Source organism: Mesitornis unicolor, unplaced genomic scaffold, assembly GCF_000695765.1.
Source record: "Mesitornis unicolor isolate BGI_N332 unplaced genomic scaffold, ASM69576v1 scaffold13154, whole genome shotgun sequence".
Taxonomy (NCBI): Eukaryota; Metazoa; Chordata; class Aves; order Mesitornithiformes; family Mesitornithidae; genus Mesitornis; species Mesitornis unicolor.
In genome coordinates, this window is record NW_010178142.1 from 40192 (window position 1) to 61394 (window position 21203).

General features: G+C 41.2%; 1 protein-coding gene across 1 annotated transcript in view; it reads right to left on the bottom strand.

Annotated features, from left to right (window-relative positions):
* Positions 1-3627: 3627 nt before the first annotated feature.
* The window catches only part of KIAA0391 (KIAA0391 ortholog), a 42522-nt gene continuing 24946 nt past the window's right edge, over positions 3628-21203 (bottom strand). Inside the window, exons 5-7 of the mRNA XM_010182351.1 lie at positions 7177-7325; positions 5443-5638; positions 3628-3756 (exon numbers count right to left, since the gene is read on the bottom strand). Coding sequence (XP_010180653.1) covers positions 3628-3756; positions 5443-5638; positions 7177-7325 — 474 coding nt within the window. The remainder of the gene's footprint in view (positions 3757-5442; positions 5639-7176; positions 7326-21203) is intronic.

Consider the following 21203-nt stretch of genomic DNA (forward strand, 5'->3'; position numbering starts at 1 on the left):
CTCACAGCGTGCAGGGCCCCACGGCTCCCGCAGCCAGGGCACCCTCCGAACCACTTCCGGGTTACGCGCTCCGCGCAGGCGCCGAAACACAGGCCACTCGCGCACCGTCACGCTCCACGTCCATTACTGCGCATGCCCGAGCACCGCGGCATTTCTCCCTCCCTCCCCCCCGCCCCGCCGCCGCTCTGCCGAGCATGCGCACTGGAGCGGTTGGGCGTGCTGCTGGAGCACCGTGTCGCGATATGTCGCCGACATCGGTAATGGGAGTGAAGAGCTGGGAAGCTGCGAGCTGCTGGGCTGGTCTAAATGGCTTCTGGTTCAGAGAAGCCTCAGACGTGCTCGACCTGCGATGAGGGTACACATGGAAACAGCAGAAAATTGTCGAAAACTACCGGCATGAGTTGTGCAGCCAGGCGGGAAAACAAAACCCGTCTTTAATTTTCTAGACAAAATATTTCCATGTGTTCTCATCAACCAGTATAATTTTGAACCAAAGAAATACACTAACTTCAAAAAAAGATGCTTAACATACTCGTAATGAGTAATTGTTGCCGCAGCTACATTATAATGTGATGTTTAAAAGACTTTTTATCAGTGTCCAGTACAACGGGAAATTCCCCACATTTAAACTCTGGATTATGTGCTCTTTTTGCCTTTCAGCATCTTGGATTTCCCCTGCTCTTTGTGGGAAAGCTTTTTTTATTTTGTAGAAGTTGATCGCTGAAGCAGTTGGGAAAGCTGTGTTTTGGTATCCACACCTCCATTTTCAAAGATTATTATTAATGATGAGCTTGCTCTCTGTTGAAATAGCACGTTACAGGTGCATTTACTGTATGCCATAGGTTAAAAGTCTGCTTTCTTGAATTTTTTAATATACTTTTCCTTGCTTATTAATACTATGGAAGAATAAAATGTCTTGCTGTGTATTGAAAGATGCAGAGTTTGTCCCCTTGCATGAAGGGACAAGAATGAAAATGCAAGAACATCTCTGCTGGGTCAGACACAGACTGTGCAGCCCAATGCCCCGTCTCCAACTGTGGCCAAAAGGGAGTGAAAGCCTTTAATGATGCACTCCATGAATCCCAGTCTCCAACCCTTTGGAGGGACTTCTCAAGGCAAGGATAGTGTCTGGTTATTCAAAAACCTTGGCTGGATTTCTCTTTCACTAATTTGCTGGTCTCCCCTTGACCTCGCGTGAACTTCTTTTATCCGTGACGCGCTGTGGCAAAGCACTGCGCAGCATAATGACACATTGTGTGGTTTCATCTGAAACCTCGCCTTTCATCTGACCCTGCTGTCTGCCAGCACCATTTGATGCCACTTTTTGATGCTACTGGAAGAGACAGCAAACAAGCAGTTCCTACACATCCCGTCCACAACACTCATGATTCTTATGACCTCTGTTTCTGTAGGCTGAGGAGTCCTGCCCTCCCAGTCCTTCCACGTACAAAGCTCTTCCATTCTGTAACACTGGAGTTTAATGTCAGACATATTTTCCCTTGAGAAAAAGGGGATGGGAAAATTGGAGTAATTATGAAGCATTCAGCCTGACTGCCAAAAAGTAACCAAGCAAGAAAATCCTTAAGTGTTTGGAATCAAAGAATCCCTTTTACATGCTCGGAAGCAAATCCTCATATTCGTTATCTCTAATTTCCCTCTTTCAGTAATCTGAAATCTGAAGTCTTACAGCAGCACAGAAGGAATGTTATTTCACAGATATCTTAAATAAACTGCAAATAACTAACCTCAGACAGAACCAAGCCTCTGGAGACTGCAAACTTCTATATGAACAGATGCTATGCAATTGAAAAAGACTGTAGGTTGATCACTGTTTCCTCTCTGGTTCCAGAGAGAGGAGGCCACTCATTCCCTGTAAGTATCTGCCGTAAAGTGTACTAGCAGCAAACAAAGAAAAAAAAAGTGTCACTATTCTCACACTAATGCTGGGACATCTTCCTGTTGTAAATTCCAGGTTTTGTTCCATCTTCCCCTGAATACGGTAAGAATGTGTATTTAGGAAGTGTTAGTTAGAAGGCATTATGGTATCTCTGTAAGAAGAGTCCTTGAGATGAAACACAAGTGGAAACTGACACAGGTTGCCCAGGGAAGCTGTGGATGCCCCCTCCCTGTCAGTGTTCAAGGCCAGGCTGGACAGGGCTTTGAGCAGCCTGGTCTGGTGGGAGGTGTCCCTGCCCATGGCAGGGGTTGGACTGGATGAGCTTTAAGGTCCCTTCCAACCCAAACCATTCTGTGTTTCTATGATTTTATGATTTGGGACACGTCTGTTCTCAGTCAAAAGGAAGGACAGGATGCATTTACTCCAGTTAGAGAGCAGATGACAAATAGGAGCTGGCATGCTGTGTGAAAAGAGTCTGTGATGAATGCAACCAACAACTTGATGAATTTAAAACCAAGGTTCTAGGCTACCCTAAGAGGTACCCAGCTCCTCTACATTTTTTGCACAGTACCCGAAGGATATGACTGCGTGCAAATCACACCGGCCAGTATACAAACCAGGAGTAGAAAAAGTGTCGGGATGGCTCTGATGTGATGTAAAAAAAATAGCAGGGAACATGTTTGATTGCTAAGAGTCCTGAGGATGCTTGTCATGAGACACTGCAAAAGCTCATAAGCTCAGCAAATACTATACAAAAAAACCTGTATCATTCAGTTCAGTTTCAAACTGAGGAATTTCAGTGTGCAAGACAAATGTGACAAAAACATGATCCTTCATCTGAGATTAATGTGACATTTACATGGTTTTGGGGCAGAAAAGTTTGCACTAAAGTGGTAAGTACAATAAATGAACACGTTTACCATACTAATAACTTAGAACTTGGGATAGGTTTTATAAAAATATCTGCACAAAATTCAGTTTTATCCTATTACTGCCTGTAAGAATTTCTAGTTATGATCAATTTTTGTTTAGAAAATTCATGCATTTCCATAAGCAAACTATTCCAGTGACATGAAACTCTGTCAGAAGCAGCAAATATAAGAGTGTGAAAGAGCCACACAATATCCCACTGGTTGTTTCCTAATTCTTCCAAAGAAAATCTTAATAGATGTTGCTACAACAAATCTTTTGCATTCTATGTGATCAAATGAATTCTAGGTAGTGTGAGGAAGTATTAAGCCTATGTGTGCCTGTCAAATGGTAAACACACCACTTGGCCCTGTGAGCTCCATTTACTGGCTACAGACATTGTGCGACACTGTTGCAAGGTCAGCTGTGCCTACTTTGAAGGTACTTTGGAAGTTCTGCCTGATTTATTTGAAGTACAGAGTTTATGAATTTCAGTGTAGATGAAAAGATTGAGAAAAATAAAAAAGATTACAAAAATACAACCTGACATTCCAAGAGGGAAAAACAAGTTTTAATTCAAATCACATTGAGAGGCTACAGAAATCACCTGTAAAGATGGAAATAATGGACCAATCCATCCCTGCTGGACCACCACTGGTATAAACAGATCTACTGCAGGAATGATTTTGACAAAATGCAGTTACTGAGTTTTCTTTAGTTATAGCTCTCATACATTAATCCCGTAATTGTACGAAATCATTTAATTGATTTAAAAACAAAACCAAAAACCCCAGCTTCAGCTTGTGTAACTCCATTCTTCATCACTTCTGTTGAATGCAGAGCCATTTTCTTGGTACTTCATATGAGTATTTTTCATCAAAAGTGTCTTTATAGGGGATATGCCATGTATCACCTGTAGTCTGTACCACGCAGTCGTAACGGAAAGGAGGCTGTTGGATAAAGACAGATAAAAACATTTTTCTTAGACTTTACACAATATATTACTGAAATACCAGCTATGGGTAGTTATAGCTTCTAGAAACCTCCATAGATTCATCTCTGTAACAACTCTCATTTATTGCTTTACACCAAACAAATTCTACATTTTAGTAGTGGAGAAGAAATTAAAACATCTTTTAGCATTTTGTGGTCTAGGAGTCATTACAAATGGTTAAAATTCTGTCCTCAATCTCCATCAGATAATAATGATTTGAACATAACACATTCCATTTCTAGAAATAGCAAAATGATTGCTTTGCTCTTCGGTTAAATGAAATCATGGGATTAACTCAGGATGTGGACTTTCTAGGTTTGAACTGATAGGATTTAATGGCATTAATGACATCTTGTGTTTGTTTTTCCAGTGTCCCTCTGTACAGAACTGACTTGCTCTGCGCTGAGGAGCATTTAAGAAAAAGGTTTATCACTAACGCTTTCAAGAGCATCTAGTTGAACAATTACAGTAAACTGGTTCTTTGGTCTATTATGCTACAGGTATACTAACTCAACTTGTATAACACAAACACAAATTATTGCCATCATTTGGCAATTACGGTTCTCAGAACACACCATCACTCTGTGTGTATCATCTTGGAAGTCTACTTTCCTGTGACAGCTTCCAGAATGACCTAGAAGACAGCTATGACTGGGAATGTGAATCATCCAGATCACTTGTATGGGAATTAAGACACAAAAACGACTAGCTCTTTTGTACAAAAGAAAGAAACAAGGTGTAGCTAAGTCTGTGTTATTCAGGTAACCCTACATTCAGTATCTGGTTCCAAAAAAATCAATGTATATAAAGCAACTCTGAATGAAAGGCTGTCGTTCTTATAAGCCTGTACAGCTATGGTCTGCTTGTAGTGATGAACATTATTTTACAATTTTAACTAGAGCAGCAAGAAAATTAATCTGCATAGGAGCAGTATTCCTTTAAGTAGGCAGTAACAATGCAGACAGGCTAGATAACAAAAACCTGCATGATATGGAATGTCATGTGATGGATTTTTCCCTGGAAAAAATCTTAAAACAGCTGCACTCCTGTTAATGTGCTGTTCATGGCTCACAAGGACACGTCTCCTACATGAGAACAGCAGTATTCTGCTGTATGATGATGCTATGCTTGGAAGACTGTAATTTCTGCAGCTAAATACTGACTATAAACCTGACTGACTGTTCTGGGCTTTCCTTCATGACACTTTGTGCATATGTTAGGCTAATATTACAGGGAATACTGAAATACCTGTATTTTCCTCCTCCTTTAAAAGAAAGATGAAAGAAATTCTATTGTACAATGAGAAGCATTGATACTTTGTAATAGTGTTTCACAGTTTAAAATAAATTTAAAAATATTGGCACTTATGTTTTACAGCAATGGAAAGAGTTGTATACAGAAACATGCATTTACATTTATGTTTTAAACATTCAGGCAGCATTTCTTGTCTTTTTGACAGTTTTCACGTTTGTGGCACGTTTTGTGAATACAGTGAATTTTCAGTAAGCACGGGAGTTCTGAGTCCATTGGTACAAATCCATTTCTTAGACTCCAACAAGAATCTTCTTGCCTTTGGAGTTTGAAATTGTGTAACGTTAATGAATATGCTCTGTGTGCTTTCTGACTGCAGCAGCAAACTTACCAAAAAATTTAAACGCTTTCTGTCCACAGAAGAGGAAATTGCTATTTGGTGTCCACGCTGCCACTTACGGAACAGGTGACGCGTCCGGCTGTCGGAAAGACAAGCCTTGTGATCCCGGAGGAAGTCTCTGGTAACAAACTTGCAATGCTTGCCTGATCGAAGAGTGGCATACAACAAGAAGGCATCATCTTCAGAGCTTAACAAAACAAATGGAAGAGACAGACGTCATTCACAAGGCAGTAAGTGGCTGCAGGAAATTAATCTGATGCTGATCTGAGATTAATTCATCAGCAACACTGAAAATTCCCATCACTACTCCAGTTCCCTGGTAAAATAAAAAACTTCTGCTTGTCACACAGCACCAAAAGTTAGAATGCAATAAGAGTTAATTCCATGCTACACAGAGAGTTCTTCCCTCCTACCACGATGTGAGAATACAACAATTAATCTTTTGCAACGTAACAACAGTGCCATGTGGAACAGAACTGCTAAAACTCATAATAGTACCTCCAAAACTTTGTTGGAATATAAACAACCATCACAACTAGTAATAAAGTGTAATGTGGGCAACAGCACAGATCTGTGAATTTTTGTCGTTACACGGGTAAATATACTTCCAAAAGGTCCTATGATTATTTGGAAAATATATTCAACATTAGCTGCTATTAAACTGAAACAATTTTAGGGAAGAATCTCTAAAAACACATTTATAGTGGGTATGAGATACCCTATACCCTATACCTGGAGAAGCTGAGCAGAACGTTGCTTGAAACCACTTTCTGATTGCTGTGGATTACTACAACAGTAAGTGACAAGACACAAGATTAGCGAGGATTTCCAACCTGGGGTTAACAGTGTCCCTTTTTTTAGTGTTCAGATAGCAGGAAAGAAAGCAATGTGAGTCAATAGCAAAGAGAACAAGAGCCAGAACTGGAGGGGATGAAGGTGAACAGATCTGAAACAAAGAAGCAGACAGAGGAGGCTTGGACTGGCTGCTGGGACAAGGAGCTTGGTCAGAAGTTCTGGGAACTGGGATCACAGAAGAAATGGCAGAGACAGGTGAAGGATCAACAGTGCCCAACTCAGATGGAGACCAGGTGGAGCTGGAACTGAAGGAGAACTGAGACTCATTACAGGAGGAAAGCAGGGCAAGGAGAGGGGACACTGAGGCAGAGGAATGTACTTAGTTTAGAGATAAGGACAGGCTTGACTGGGCAACAGCAAGGGGGTCACGCTTCTTAAATCTGAAAGGCAGAGGGTCTGTTTCACAGAAATGTCTCCTCCAGGAGCAGCAAGGAAGTCAGTGCTCCAGGCTCTCCACACTCCTGGGCTAAGCAATGCTGGCCAGGCATGAACCTCACCTGCCCCCGTGCAGGGCTAACACACAGACCACAACTGTAAGCTGATGCTATCAGGTATTCTGTACATTCAGGCCACTGTGGTCTTGGCAGTGGTTTTAACAGTTATAAATCCTCACAAACCATACTCATACAGATGTCAACATGATTCTACGTGATTAAATTCTTCATAATGCAACATTTAATATGTATTGTTTTTTGAAGGAAGTATAGCAAGGGATGTGTTTCTCTTTCACATGCACAGAGTTGAAGATACTAATAATGGTACTTTTACTAAATGGTAAAAGATACTAAAAATTGGTACTAAATGGTACTAAAAACTGCATATAAATCAGGTGTTGATCTCCATTACATTTAGCCATTTTCTTAAACTTACATGTTTTCAGCAAAGAAGAAGTCTGCCTTATTCTGCATCTCCTTCATAACCTCTCTTTTCCAATTTGAAGAGTTACTCAGCATGTGTTTGCGGCCTAGCACAAGCAGTCGGGCATTATTTTTTGCCAGGTGGTTGACAGCATCAAATAGCTGCAGAAAACAAAGCAAAACCAAAGATTTTCTTAGCTGCAAAAACAGACTGACAGGAAACACACTGACATCTGTGTTTTAATTAGTGGGACTTCTAGAACACCCTCATTTCCCACAGTTCTTAACTGCAATACAAATTCAGTAGATAACCAATTTAACTCCATAATGACAAAAAACCCAAAACCAAACCAGAACAATTAATTGTAGGAAGCTGCTCTCAACTGCACAGAAAATACATTGCTATTATAAACCTTTTCCAGCTCTCACAGCTTGAATGACATGAATGAACTCAGGAAGAGTTGTATGGAGACTTCAGAAATTCAAAGTCAGCTGAGGGAACTGAATCACACTGGGATTGAAGTAATACCTACTTTTGGAAATGATTCAGCACTGAAGCCTTTATTGCTATTAGAGGAGGATCGAGCCCTTTTCCAGCCCCACCTATTGTCGAAATTAGAGAACTACATGTGATCTGGGCTGCCCTGTGGGGAAGCAAGCAGCAGTAAAAGGAAATCTGTGACCTCAGGATTGAAGGTTTATGAAAGCCACATTCAGATTGGCCTCCCATTTATGAACCAACATCCTGAGGTGACAAATTCACTGCTGCGCCAGCTTCTCTTCAGAGGGACTTTTCAGCAGCCTTGTAGGGTTGTGCCTGTTCAGCAATAAATGCTTCTCAGGACAGGCACTGGTGCCTGTGGCTTTCCTTCCCTGCTTCACCCAGACAGAGCTCACGGACAGCAAAGGTGCTGGCATTCAGCACCCAGGTTATTACTGTGGACTGCTCACAAAGTGATGGCATTTCAGTTCTGCCCAGGAAGAGAACTGTTTCTTGAGACTGCAGCATCATGGTTGAAAGCCAAGGACAGTATGCTCAATCTCCTAATTTTTACCTGCATTTGCTGCCACTATTTGCCAATATGCATTCTCCTATTTTTCTCTAATTGCTCTTCCTGCTTTTCTAGCTATTCCTTCTTCCCTGTTACCTCTTCCCCCTGCAATACCTTCAATTGCCTTTCTCCTCTTGCTCCTTCCCCTCTCTTTCCTCCTGTTTGTGATCCTTATCATTATGTGGTATCATTATCTTTTGTTTCAGGGGCTAGAAAGAACTGTTATTCTAACTCTCAGGTACAATTTTACAATGAATTTAGTTTGATCCACCTGCAAGTAGCAGTGGAAAGAGATGGTCCCACCCAATCCTCTCTTGAGCTGCACATTCCTACTATTTCTGTTGCAACAGAATCACAGCATGGTAGGGGTTGGAAGGGACCTCTGCAGATCATCCAGTCCAACCCCTGCCAGAGCAGGATCACCCAGACCAGGTCACACAGGAACACATCCAGGAGGGTTCTGAATGTCTGCAGAGAAGGAGACTCCACAACCTCTCTGGGCAGCCTGGTCCTGTGCTCTGTAACCCTTAGATGTAACAATTTCTACATTAACTTTAACTGTTGATGTATAAGCCACTGTTAGCAGCGCTGACTCTGAGGGACTGAAGGCTCTGATTTCATGGAGACATAGGGTCTTGGTACTAATGCAGAGCACAAGAGCCTAACAGTACCTATTGAAACAGGCTTCCGGCTTCCAGATCATGCTGGACATCAGCTACTTCTCTGCATGCATACAATCTACTTTTTCCCTGCTTAAAACAAACAGGATATAATGTGAGCAGAAAAAAGTCAAATGCAGTAACTTCTGCCTATAAACCAACAGGTAAAAATAAAACCAGCGTTCTCTCTGGTGCATGCCCTGAATCTTTGGAGGTAGGTTTCAGAATTCTTACTGGAACACAGAATTGGAAGACACAAGGAAAACCCACCATTTTCGTGTTTCTGGAAGGCTTTCAAACATGTTACTAAGTTAAGTAACAACATATCTTCTCATCTGTGTCACATAATCTGTTTGATTATTAAATTACGAGGTTATTAAAAATTGAAAAACAGAAGTCCAGTTTTTCAATATTGACATTGCTTTTTTGGAATGTCTCATCTGGGCAGGAAAAACTGGCTCACCAATTTTACTTGTTTACAGTCACTTTTATTTTCCGGTTCTCATGCACTGGCCCAGTCCTGCAAACAACTGGATACAAATACCAAAGGAGAATTAAGTTTGTTAAGACTGTTTGTTATGGCCTCAAGTTGCACCAGGGGAGGTTTAGATTGGATATTAGGAAACATTTCTTTACTTAAAGAGTGGTCAAACACTGGAACAGGCTGCCTAGGGAGGTGGTGGAGTCACCATCCCTGGAGGTGCTCAAAAACGTCGAGATGTGGCACTTCAGGACATGGCTTAGTAGTGGGCATGGTGGTGTTGGGTTGATGGTTGGACTTGATGATCTTAGAGGTCTCTTCCAACCTTAATGATTCTGTGATTCTACAATGAGTTCATTAAACTTAGTAAAAGTTAGGAATATGCCTGTTTCATATACATTTTCATGTAGAGAAGTCAACAGTGAGGAAATATCAACCATGAGTAACTTAAGCAACCTCTTACAAATTCCAAATGCAAATACTTCCTTTTCTTGCCTAGTGTTTTGCTAAGTTAAGGAAAGGTTAGCAGAAAAAAAAAGTTCAAAAAATTTTCAAGCACTCCAGAAACCAATTCTACAAAGTCTAAAATAAAAAGCTGGACAGCAAGAACATCCTGATGGGACAACAGAAGAAACAACTCCTAGAAGAAGACTATGAATCAAAAAGAGTCTCAGCAACACAGCTGCACTGGTGGTACTGCAAAGAACTGCCAGGATTTGAACTGCTGGAGTTTAGAGTTTACCCCCAATAAAAACAAGGAAACACCTTTTAATTACACTTATGGTTCATCACGAAAGAAGCTGGACTGCCAGACACAAATGGCCAACTCAGGCTATTTCCAAGTTTATAAAAGGCTTAACTGGCTTGGATCCAGCTCCCTTAAGTCTTTCTGAAGGTTGTAACTAGTGCCCCTTTGTACCTCTTAGCCATATGGACTTTCTTCTACATATTATTAGCATATGAGGTTCTCTAGTATCAGGTGCTTCTGGGGAAAAAATTGAGGGGTTGGCATAAATAACCTACAGTTTTGCAATGGAAAAACTCAAACCAGGCTTAAATCATCATAAAATCAAGGGGAATCACCATTAAAAATTTAGAAACCCCTGCTTGCATAACAGCACGCTGCCTCTCCTCTCCGTAACACAAAGAATTAACCTTTACTTACACAACTAAAACACAGCAGAAATTATTTTTGCTTTCACAAGATAAAAATACTTTTGTTCTGCACGCTCCCTTGCCTGATGCAACTTTACTGAAGAGCATTTTATTTCACTTTAGGCTTGGGCGCTTAACAGGGGTCACCTGCAGGGTGACAGAACTTACGTGGGGGGTTTCCTAAGTGTGCCTACTCCCACGCCCTGCTGCTTCTCCAGAAAGGAACACATGAGACACGCAGCAACGCTTGTTTTAGTCACTGAGGAAACCGAACATAACACGGTTAACAAAAAACAGCTGTAGTGAACTCTCATTTAAAAAGACATATGTATTTCATTAATGTATTATTTCCAAAAGTTATCTAAAAAGTATTATCTGCCATTACACAACACAAATACGCTATGTGCAATAATCTCTATGTAGATGCACCCTTTGAACATTCCTTACATTATTGAGGCAGCAAATATCAGATGCTCAGTTGGATTATCTCTTCAAAAGGCCATTTCTATAAAACATTTAAAATATACAAAGCACACTCCCTGTGCTATTCATTTTCTTGATAATGAGGATTACAAAATTAGTGAAAGAACGACCTTTGTGGAATATTAGTATCTTCCCGATTTGGACAGCAGAGCATGTCCACTGTTCACAATGTATCAAGTATCTCCTAGTGTGTTTCTTCTAAGCACACTATTTTTGTTTTAATTATTAAAAATAATCCATAATTAAATGGAAATATGTATCCAGTGCACACTGTAACTCTCATTTCTGCACCCTAATCTGTGAAGCAGTGAAACACTTGCACACTCGTACAATACTTGGGCTGACTGTATACACTTATCTTTCCTTGGGACAGTCCCAGAGACATGAGCTATTTCCCCACACGTAAATGAGGTCTTTTTTGTTTCTGCAGCAATGCCATTTTATGGAATTTCCCCTCCACCACTGAGCTCCTGACCTCGTATCACAACGCACCCTTTTTGTGTTCTGTTGTTGATATGGTCTATCTGTGGGGCCATGGTGCCAGACAGATCACAGCACAATCACAGCAGCACTCACACACAGGGCAGGAACTTCTCTATCAGAGGAGCCGAAGTGACACGAGGTGGGGAAGCAGAGCAGTAGGACACAGAACGCATACTGCACAGGGTTACGCTGATGTCGAACTCCTCATATCACATAAAAAGCCTGAGCTTTGCAAATATGAAATAAAGCAACCAAAAATGCTGTAAATTGTAGTTTCGCATTCTAAAAATCAGCAAGTTATACCTTAAAAGAAACAGTTTTCAGGTAAGAATAAATATTAAAGAGTTTCTCATCAGAAGGAAACTTTTCTATACAAAATCTTGGAAATAGTTTTGCAGTGACCCACATTCACAAATCTGCACAATTTAATGGGCACAAAATATAGGAGTTAAGCTGGGAGAGCAGGGAATCCCAAACATAGGAGTTAAGCTGGGAGAGCAGGGAATCCTTTACACGCTGCAAGATTAATCCTCATTCTTTAATTTTCACAACAGCCTTATGAAGTAAACGCATAATTACACCTCTGTTTTACACAAGTGCAAAACGGAGCACAAAGAACACAGAATAACTGCTCTACAAGGAACTATGAGCAGAGCAGGACACAGATTCTGCCAGTCACCCGCTCTGATTACGCTGTGCCACGTGTCCCAGTTGCAAAGGTCAGCTTGCTGCAGGACAACCTTTCTCCTTGGACACCACCGGTGGTTTCCCACTTGCCGGATGGGAAACTCCTAAAGGCGGCTGCTGGGAGCCTCACTGTTCAGTGACTCAGCAAAATGTGGCTCACCTGTACGCAGGTATAGCAGGAGGACGCAATCACCCACCTGCTATTTCCACCTCCCACCCAACACTGTAGCTGTGAAACTGCAGAGGAAACCACAACACTGACCACAGGTACAGGGCTGCCATAGGTACCCTGTCAGGTGAGGCTGAGCATGAGCATTCCCTCCAGAGGTTAGCAAGGAATCAATTCCCACCATCACCACATTTATTTGTCATACAGTTTTATCATTTTTAGTTCCCTTTTTACATATTGTAGACAAAGAAGCTCAAAAAACCTGTGTACTTTAGTGCCACACATAGGAGAGAGAGACATGATGGGAAGCGGGAGTTTTTTCCCATGGCATGGCCAGGTACCCAGGGAAGGCAAGGGTGCTGCCTGCAAGAAAGCCTGGACTTTCTCACTGAGCCCGGAAATTTCACCAAAGCAGATTCAGTGCTGTTACCACAGCACCAAACGCAGTGGAGGCTGCTTCTTATATTCTCTACATTATTACTGATGACACAGTTCAAATCAGTTGCAAAGTCTTATTTACTCAAATGCAGGGGCAGCATGCACATTTCTTGATCCCTTACAGATTATCTACCCCTGACTAGCAAGGGGATAGCTGCTTATAAAGGAAAACAGTAATGGACAGCCACTAAGCCTAATTAGGCTGGTTTACTTCATGCTCTTGAGACAGCCAATAGCTAACTCGGGGGGATTATCCCTTATGACACTGGGGCTCTCTGCAATACTGCAAAAACAATTTTGTCTCCTGTGTTACAGCAGGACTATTTATATTGATGCAACACACACATCACCATGCAAAACTCTACCAGTGGCAGCACTTCACACATCAATAGCAGCAATCACACAAAGTTTAACATGTTTTAACCTGTCTACATTGACTCCACACCTAGAATTGACTTCTCTGACGCATTCACTAGCGATATGTCTTAACTCCCTATCACAATTCATTAAAATTTGCAGTTCATTTTTAGATGCCAGCTTTTGCTCCTGACTTCACAGTCAACTCTGTTAATCAAAGGCAGATTATTGATTGAGCAGGAAAAATAAACCACAGAAGCAAAGATACACGGGTTGGTATCATACAGATTGAGGATGGCACAGTAGCCTCAGTTTGCTCAGATGAGGTGATGCCTAAATATAGCTCTGCTGTTTGCACACAAAGTTTGTATTCAGAAGTGTCCTGAGGATGCTTTTGCAGCCAGGTCCAAACCAACTGTGTGCCAGGACACCGGCATTCCCACTGACGGGAGGGCTTGGCTCCAGCGCAGCACTGGATGAATGCAGAGGCACTGCTGCCAGGACAAAACTGACTACAGGGACACTGCATCCACTGCATCCAGCCTAATGAACCCTCCTGAATCCTGGGCTGTGGGGAGACTTAATTTCAACTTTGCTTAATTTCAACTGAAGGTGCAACCTGCTCAATATAATCTCTGAGAGATTCCTGAATGCAGAATTAGTATGTCAGTAATTCTGCTCTCACATTATATTTTGCTGTATTATACACTATAGGTAAAAGTTCCAATTTCAAACAAGCTTGAAGAGCCACCCCTGGTTTTTATTCTACTGACCAGCTCAGAGAACAGCGCAGTATAAACCAAACCTGTGTAAATTAACTTTAGGTTTGGAAAGATCGTTACAAATTTCTCCTATGCAGCACGAAGACAGGGACAGGTCCCTATCCTTCCCAGCAGAGAGGCCTCTAGGAAAAAAGTTTTGAAATAGACATTTTCTAATATATAATCTAATGACACCCATATCCTGCTCTGTCTTAGTCCCAGAAAGCATGACAAGTACTGATTTGATGGACACTGAAGCAGTATTTCCTAGCAGAATAAACAGAATCAAGGCAGGATGCATGCAGGGACCAAAGAAATGGGCTACAAAGATGATTAAGGGAGTGGAGCATCTCCATTATGTGGAAAGGCTGAGGGAGCTGGGGCTCTTTAGTTTGCAGAAGAGGAGACTGAGGGGAGACCTCATTCATGTTTATAAATATTTAAAGGGTGAGCGTCACGAGGATGGAGCCAGGCTCTTCTCGGTGACAAACAATGATAGGACAAGGGGTAATGGGCACAAGCTGGAAAACAGGAGGTTCCACTTAAATTTGAGAAGAAACTTCTCAGTGAGGGTGACAGAGCACTGGACCAGGCTGCCCAGAGAGGTTGTGGAGTCTCCTTCTCTGGAGACATTCAAAACCCGCCTGGACGCCTTCCTGTGTAACCTCATCAAGGTGTTCCTGCTCCGGCAGGGGGATTGGACTAGATGAGCTTTTGAGGTCCCTTCCAATCCCTAACGTTCTGTGATTCTGTGAAATACAGACAAAACTTACACACAGAATTTCAACTGTGTGTATGACATGAAGGATAGGGAGGCAGGAGCTGGATCATCTGGTGGAGGAGACACCAGCTTTCTGGAGTCTGGCTTTTCAGAATGGATTGATACTTTTAAAAGGTCTCAGCCACTTTGTCAGACCTTACACCTGACAAACCTTTCAGTGTGACCATTCTCGCTCGCACTTTTTGAATGTCACTCCTTTCGAACAGTAATATTTGCATCGCCATGTTCTTTAGGTGAATAAAGGTCAACTATGACTAAAAGAGAGGAAAATACAGAGTAACAATAGTTAGCATAGCATGTTATTAAATAAACAGTGCCAAGAACTCCGGAAATGATGACGACGAAAAAAAGAGATGGACAGTTGGGGAACTGCTGAATTTTAGAGTAAAAATTGCAAAAGAGAAAAACAGGCCATTTTTTCCTGACTGTTAGAGCAATTCAAGAAATACGTGGTCAAAGAAACATTCTTCAGTTGCATAACCACATTTTTGGAAGTTGAATTTTGCACGTCACTGCAGTGCCAGTTAAGTTTCTCCATCCAAAAGTTTTGTTAACCAGCTACAGTACCATTTTCTTTCCCAATCACTTACAAAAAATGTTATGTTGGCTTAAACATTCATGCAGACCCCTTTGATGCTGGCTCAGCAATTATGAAGTAAGCATAAAGATGGAAGAGAAAGGGTGAATCTGAAATCCAAAGTAGCATTTTGATAAGGCAGCAACTGGGAAATGTTCAGTTCACAATTAACTACAGCCCAGTCCTAGCAGCTCTAAGTTGTGCATTTTAATTATGGACTGGCATTAAAATGTCTCCTTTCATCAATTTAAATTCTTTGAATGTCCTCCTTTCTTGGGTCATGTAAAAGGGTAAAGATATTTCTCTTTTTCTGATCTTTTTGGAGATATTTTTTCTCCATAGCTGATATCATTGGATACTTTTATCTCTCCTCTAATTGCTCATCTTCTTCTTGCACAAAGAATAAATACCAAGATCTTGATAATACATATAGGGCATCTTACATGGATTTCTTTTTTATCCAGGCCTCTTCTTAGCACTTACTGTTTTGTACCAAAACCTGGAGATTTGCACAGTAATTAGAAGTTTTCAGTATCAACCCTGCACACCAAGGAGATGAGCCAGGTGATTCTCTTGATCCATGATTTGACACGAGCGGGAGAACAAACATCTAAAAGCTGAAAGGACGTGAAGTGTTACGTACGCATTTCCATACATCAATACCACTCTTTGTTCTCATCCTTGAGTTCTTTCTACCTTCACTGCTGTTTCTTCAACAGCATTTTCTTACTGATTTACACATTGCTTCATTGCACCAAGTACTATGTGTACATCATCTTTATTTCCATAAGGAAGCAAGTTACGTGAAAATGAAAAGCTATGAGGTTTTACTTATTTTTGTATAGGCCTCAGAAGTGAAACTTTACCTATCAGAGCCACTGAGTGTAAACAGAGTAATGGTCCCAGCTGAAGTCCCAGCTTCAGGAGTCTGCCATCTTTCACTGTAGATCCAGTCTTTGCCATTTAACCCGTACTCTCCCATTTCAATTATTGTAGCAGCTGTATACAACCACTTAAGGCCAATAAGAGAGTTTCTCTAATAACTTCTCATTTTAAAAAGAATGTAAAAAGCTACCTATTAGAAAGGAACATTTGTGAACTTTTTGTGAACTGAATGCAGCTGTGCCAGTCTTAGATTTTCACTGTGTGGGTCACAAGTTATATTTAAGTACTGAAAATCCAAAATGTGAGCAGGATCTCTGTGTGGTGGTGGTGGCGGTGGTGATGGGGTGTTATGAAAACGAAAGCACAAGCTTGACTGATCCTTTCCATAGATAGGAAATAACTTGGTACAGGACTGAAATAGGCTTTGTAAGACTGAAACCAACAGTTTAAAAGATAGCAATATTTTAGCTCTCACTCCTGTTCTATGCAGATGTCTGCACAGCATCACTGACCCCGTCTGATGTTAAGTGTTTTCCCCCTCTCCAATCTGTGGTTCAAAAAGTCCCAGACGGTACTTTCATTCTTTGAGGAAAGGTGCTGCTGCAGCTGGGGAGATCACCACTACAGAAGACACAGGCACGATGCTGTTCAAGACACATTAAACCGGTGCTTCTGCAGTGATGTCCTGTGTTCTAATAAACTTGGTAGTTCCATAAAAGCTTTAAAAGAAAAACTGTTTCTATGCTCACAGGTCAACAGGCTTACCAGACAGACAGAATGACACGATAACCAAGGAAACCCAGCAGTAAACTGATTGCTTGCAGTCGAACAAAAGAGTTGGCCTACAACATGTAGCAAACATTTGTAACAATTTTCACACTGCTTTTCTTCCCTTTCTCATTAGTACTATTTACCAGTTGCCTGCTACAGATTACATTTAAAGAGGCTACCTTCAAAACCAATTGTTCCAGTAAGAACAATTTTGCAGTTCTTAACACAAGCAAATACATAAACACTACTCAAGTGAGTGGTGATTTCTCTTTGAAAATCAGAAAGATGAAAAATTCATTTAATATGAAAGAGAACATAAAATGTTCTTCTTCAAGGGACAAAAATCAGCAGAAGCAAACTAAAGCACAAAGGTCTGAGGTGGAGGAGCAGAGTCAGGCCACCTTCCCTGGGTAGATCAAGGCTTTCAGCAAGGAGGGACCAAGGAAGGAATCTGTTTAATACTGGTCAGAGCATAACTGGTATTCACCAGGCTGGAGAAAACTCTGGGGACTTTCATATTCACCTGTACACCTTGCACTGCCAGTCCCATGCGGCAGGGGTTCCACTGTCACATTTGGATCTGGGCTGCACGTGCTGTTAAGTAATACACTGTTCCTGCAAAACCAGCACAAGTCTGATGCAGTGTGTCCCGAGTGAACGTAACCTATGGGTCAGCATGATCTTTATTAACACAGTCATCGACTCTGATGATACATCACTGCAAACCCATGCCATCTCACTCCTGGTGACACCGCAGGCAATATCTATGCCTGGGCATCCTAAGCATTGTGGTTTGAAAGCCCCCCCACAACAGCTACAATCCACAAGATCTAATTTACTTCAACGCTTTCAATATAAGTTTATTGATAACAATCTGCCATACTCAATAGCTGTACACTGAGCAGGCCACTGTTTTATCTGAAGTATAACTTTAACTCAGGAAATAAGATACAGCAATTTGACAAACAGATAATATTGTCAGCTCCTACAAATTAATTATGGATGATATTTGGCATCTGTCTAAAGCTCCACCTCCTGGGAACAACTGGTTATATGAAAATCTTTGTCTGCTTAGTTCTTTTTTGCCCCTGTAGTCAAGAGACATAAGCTTGAGAATATGAAAATATGACCACCAGAAGCCAAATAAGAACCACTCACCCTCTATTTCATAAAAAGATCTATCTTTTTAAAGCCAATATTAGTTTCGGAACTCAGTGTTACGGTTTCCAGGCATCTGTCTACAACTACACCAGCCAGCACCTTTGAGGGACTCTTGCATCCCTCCCTCCTTTGCCCATTTCCGTGGAAAGAATGCAGAGACCCATCTAACAACCCCTGGAGCACCCAGGACTGAACAGCAGTGCTCAAGTGCAACAGAACTCTATAGTTTCCAAAGTATTTTGTTTACCAAATTTATCGGATAGCTAAAGGTTAAAACTCTGTCATATTACTAATTATGTTAACTAGGCTGAAAGACAGAATGGGCTTGTGGAAATGAGAGTGAGTGGGATGATGAAAAAAGAAATCCCTAACCTATAGCATCTGTACTTCTGAAAGCCCATTTGGGAATGCCCATTCAATGGAAAGTCAAAGTTTTTCACCTGCAAGACAATGAATTATGATGATACATACATGCCAATGAGAAGTGAAAATGTAAAAAGCCTCCAATTCTTTTATTTAAGCCACTTCCTTTAACTATTGAAACTTAAGCCATCATACATAAATGGTTTTGAACAGTACAATGTTTTACAGGGATACCACGTAAATTACTTCACATGCTGAAAGCAGTGTAGTGACATCAACATTAGACAAGCCCGGGATAACTGCTCCTAATAAGGAGTAGGGTAAATCAACATCATTAACACTGCCTGGTTCTGCTCTACGACTACCTGCTGGCAACCCTCTTACTACTATTTCATTTTATGTACTCAAATGTGTGTCAAATTAGGGCTGCCGTGGAAGAAAATTCCTATCAATCAATGAACCAGAAAGCAGTAGAGGTAGTATTGAAGGAATATGTATCTTCCACTGTGCTTTCCTCAATCCTGCGCTGAACGTAGAAGCTCAAGTTCCAATGAACCACAACTCTAATATCTGCACCACACTTCTACTTCTTCTACTTCTTTTTTCAGGGTATAGTGTAAGCACTAGCTAGTTTACCCAAATATCACACAATTAGGAAATAAGCAAGGAGAGAAGGCATCAGCAGTTGACCTTCCCGCACTGGTTTACCACATAAATCAGGAACAGCTCCCCAGAACCGATGGAACCAAACGGCTTTTGACTTCTGCCAGAGAGTTTAAGGCACACAAGGCACAGACCCTGCTCACGGAGCCGTGTCAACACGACGCCTGACAAGCTCAAGACTCAAAAAGATTCAAAATATTAAGAGCCAGAAAAAACACTACTGCCAACTCACTGTTTCCTTTTGGTGACCACAGAAGTAAGCAGGTAAATGGATGAATGCTGTGCAGTGATGAGGACAGACATAAGCATCACTCGTATTTCCTGATCTACGTAAAAGGTGAGTTGGTATCGTCAGCATGACAGAAGCACAGGTACAGTTTTAACAGCCACTACAGGAAACATTGTGCAAGGACAGGACAATGCAGCAGCTGGAAATGGTAGAAATTATTTGGAAAAATTAGAAGTATCAATTAATACTTCATAAAATTGGTTGGAAAATAGAGTATATGATGTTAACATAGTTTTGACAACCTCTTTAGCTTCTGACTCACCTGACTCATTATCATTTCAATTCATGTTTCCAGCTAGAACTGTGAAAAGAACTATTTGGATCATCAAAGAACTGACTGGTAAAAAATAAATCAGGAAGAAACAGCATCACAAGCTACTGTCTCTGGGTGGAAAGGAAAACCAGGAGATACTTGTAAAGATCAGTGTGAAATATGTAAATGATTTGAAATAGAGAATTTCTCAAGAAGAGGAAGGTCTAACAATAAGATAGAGCAGTAAGTGCAATGCCAGAGATTAGGCATTCAAAGTGATACAAACCGTCGTTTTTTGGGATCATCTTTAGGAAATAGTATTTATAGAATATATATAATAGTATATATAGAATATGAATGTTTGTTTGATAGAGATGCACATAAAAAGGAGAAGTAACACAGATTATGCCGTACAAGGTTATTTCTTCATCTAATGTTTGTCAATGACTGATTTTAAAGATCTTGAGACAGGCATCTTTCTTGGAGGATAGGGAGTGAAGATTTCTATTGTACACCAGTTAGCGCCATGGCTACTAATGTGTACGTACGTATATACAGTTTTAAATTTTCAGTTCATTATCATTTAGAAAAATATAAGACAGAAGATCTAAAAAGTTGAAAAATAATGTAAGCAACAGGGGATATCAGGTTAACAAGCAAATAAGGAAATGTGTTCAGGGAGTTTCTGCAAGTATCAAGGAAAGTGCTCTCACACAGAGACAGGGATGACCTTATACACAAGACTGACCTGTGCAGCAGGAAGCCATCGACCTGCTGCACTAACATGATGAGCATATGAGGTGACACAGCAGATATGAGGCTCATTTTCAAGAGATTCTGCAACTTGGGACCTCCTCTGCCATTTATTTCAGCTTGGGTCACATTGCTCTAACTTTTCCCCTAGAAGCAGTCCCCACAATCCCCGTATTTCCTGAGTTCATTCTATATGACAGAGGAAGATCTAGCATTAGCCTGTACCAGAGATGCAGGTTGGGTTTTTTCCTGAAAATGTGGAGAGCAGCAGCAGCAAAGGCGGCCATAGCTTTCTTATTTGCTGCACCACTCTTGTCCCTCACATGATACCGAGCAGCAAAATCATTTACAAGGCCCAGCATGTATGACAACAGCTCAGCGATGTTTTGTATGGACAGATCAGGTCTGGTTATAACCATTAACAGACACACTTCCATTTCCAAGGCTTCTTGGCACCTCACGTTTTGTGCTATTCCAAACCATGTTTCAATTGCACTGGTGGTGAGGAGCGAAGACAGATGATGCCAAATCACTGCTCCCTGCTCCTGCAATCTCTGTTGCTGTGTTGTAATGTAACCACAGCAGAGGCACACCACGCACCATCCATGGGAGACTGCAATGGACTGCTGCAGTGGCAAAACCGAACTTCCAAAGCTTTCTGAGGTGCAATTAATTTTCGGTTTTATTTAAAATCTTATCTCCATCCCATCTCTTAAATAAGGGAAAAAAGCGTATTGGGAATTTTCGTTCCAGACAAATAAGAATGTCTTTTAAAAATAGTGGAAAATCCACAGGAAACTTTAAACTTCACTGCAGGTT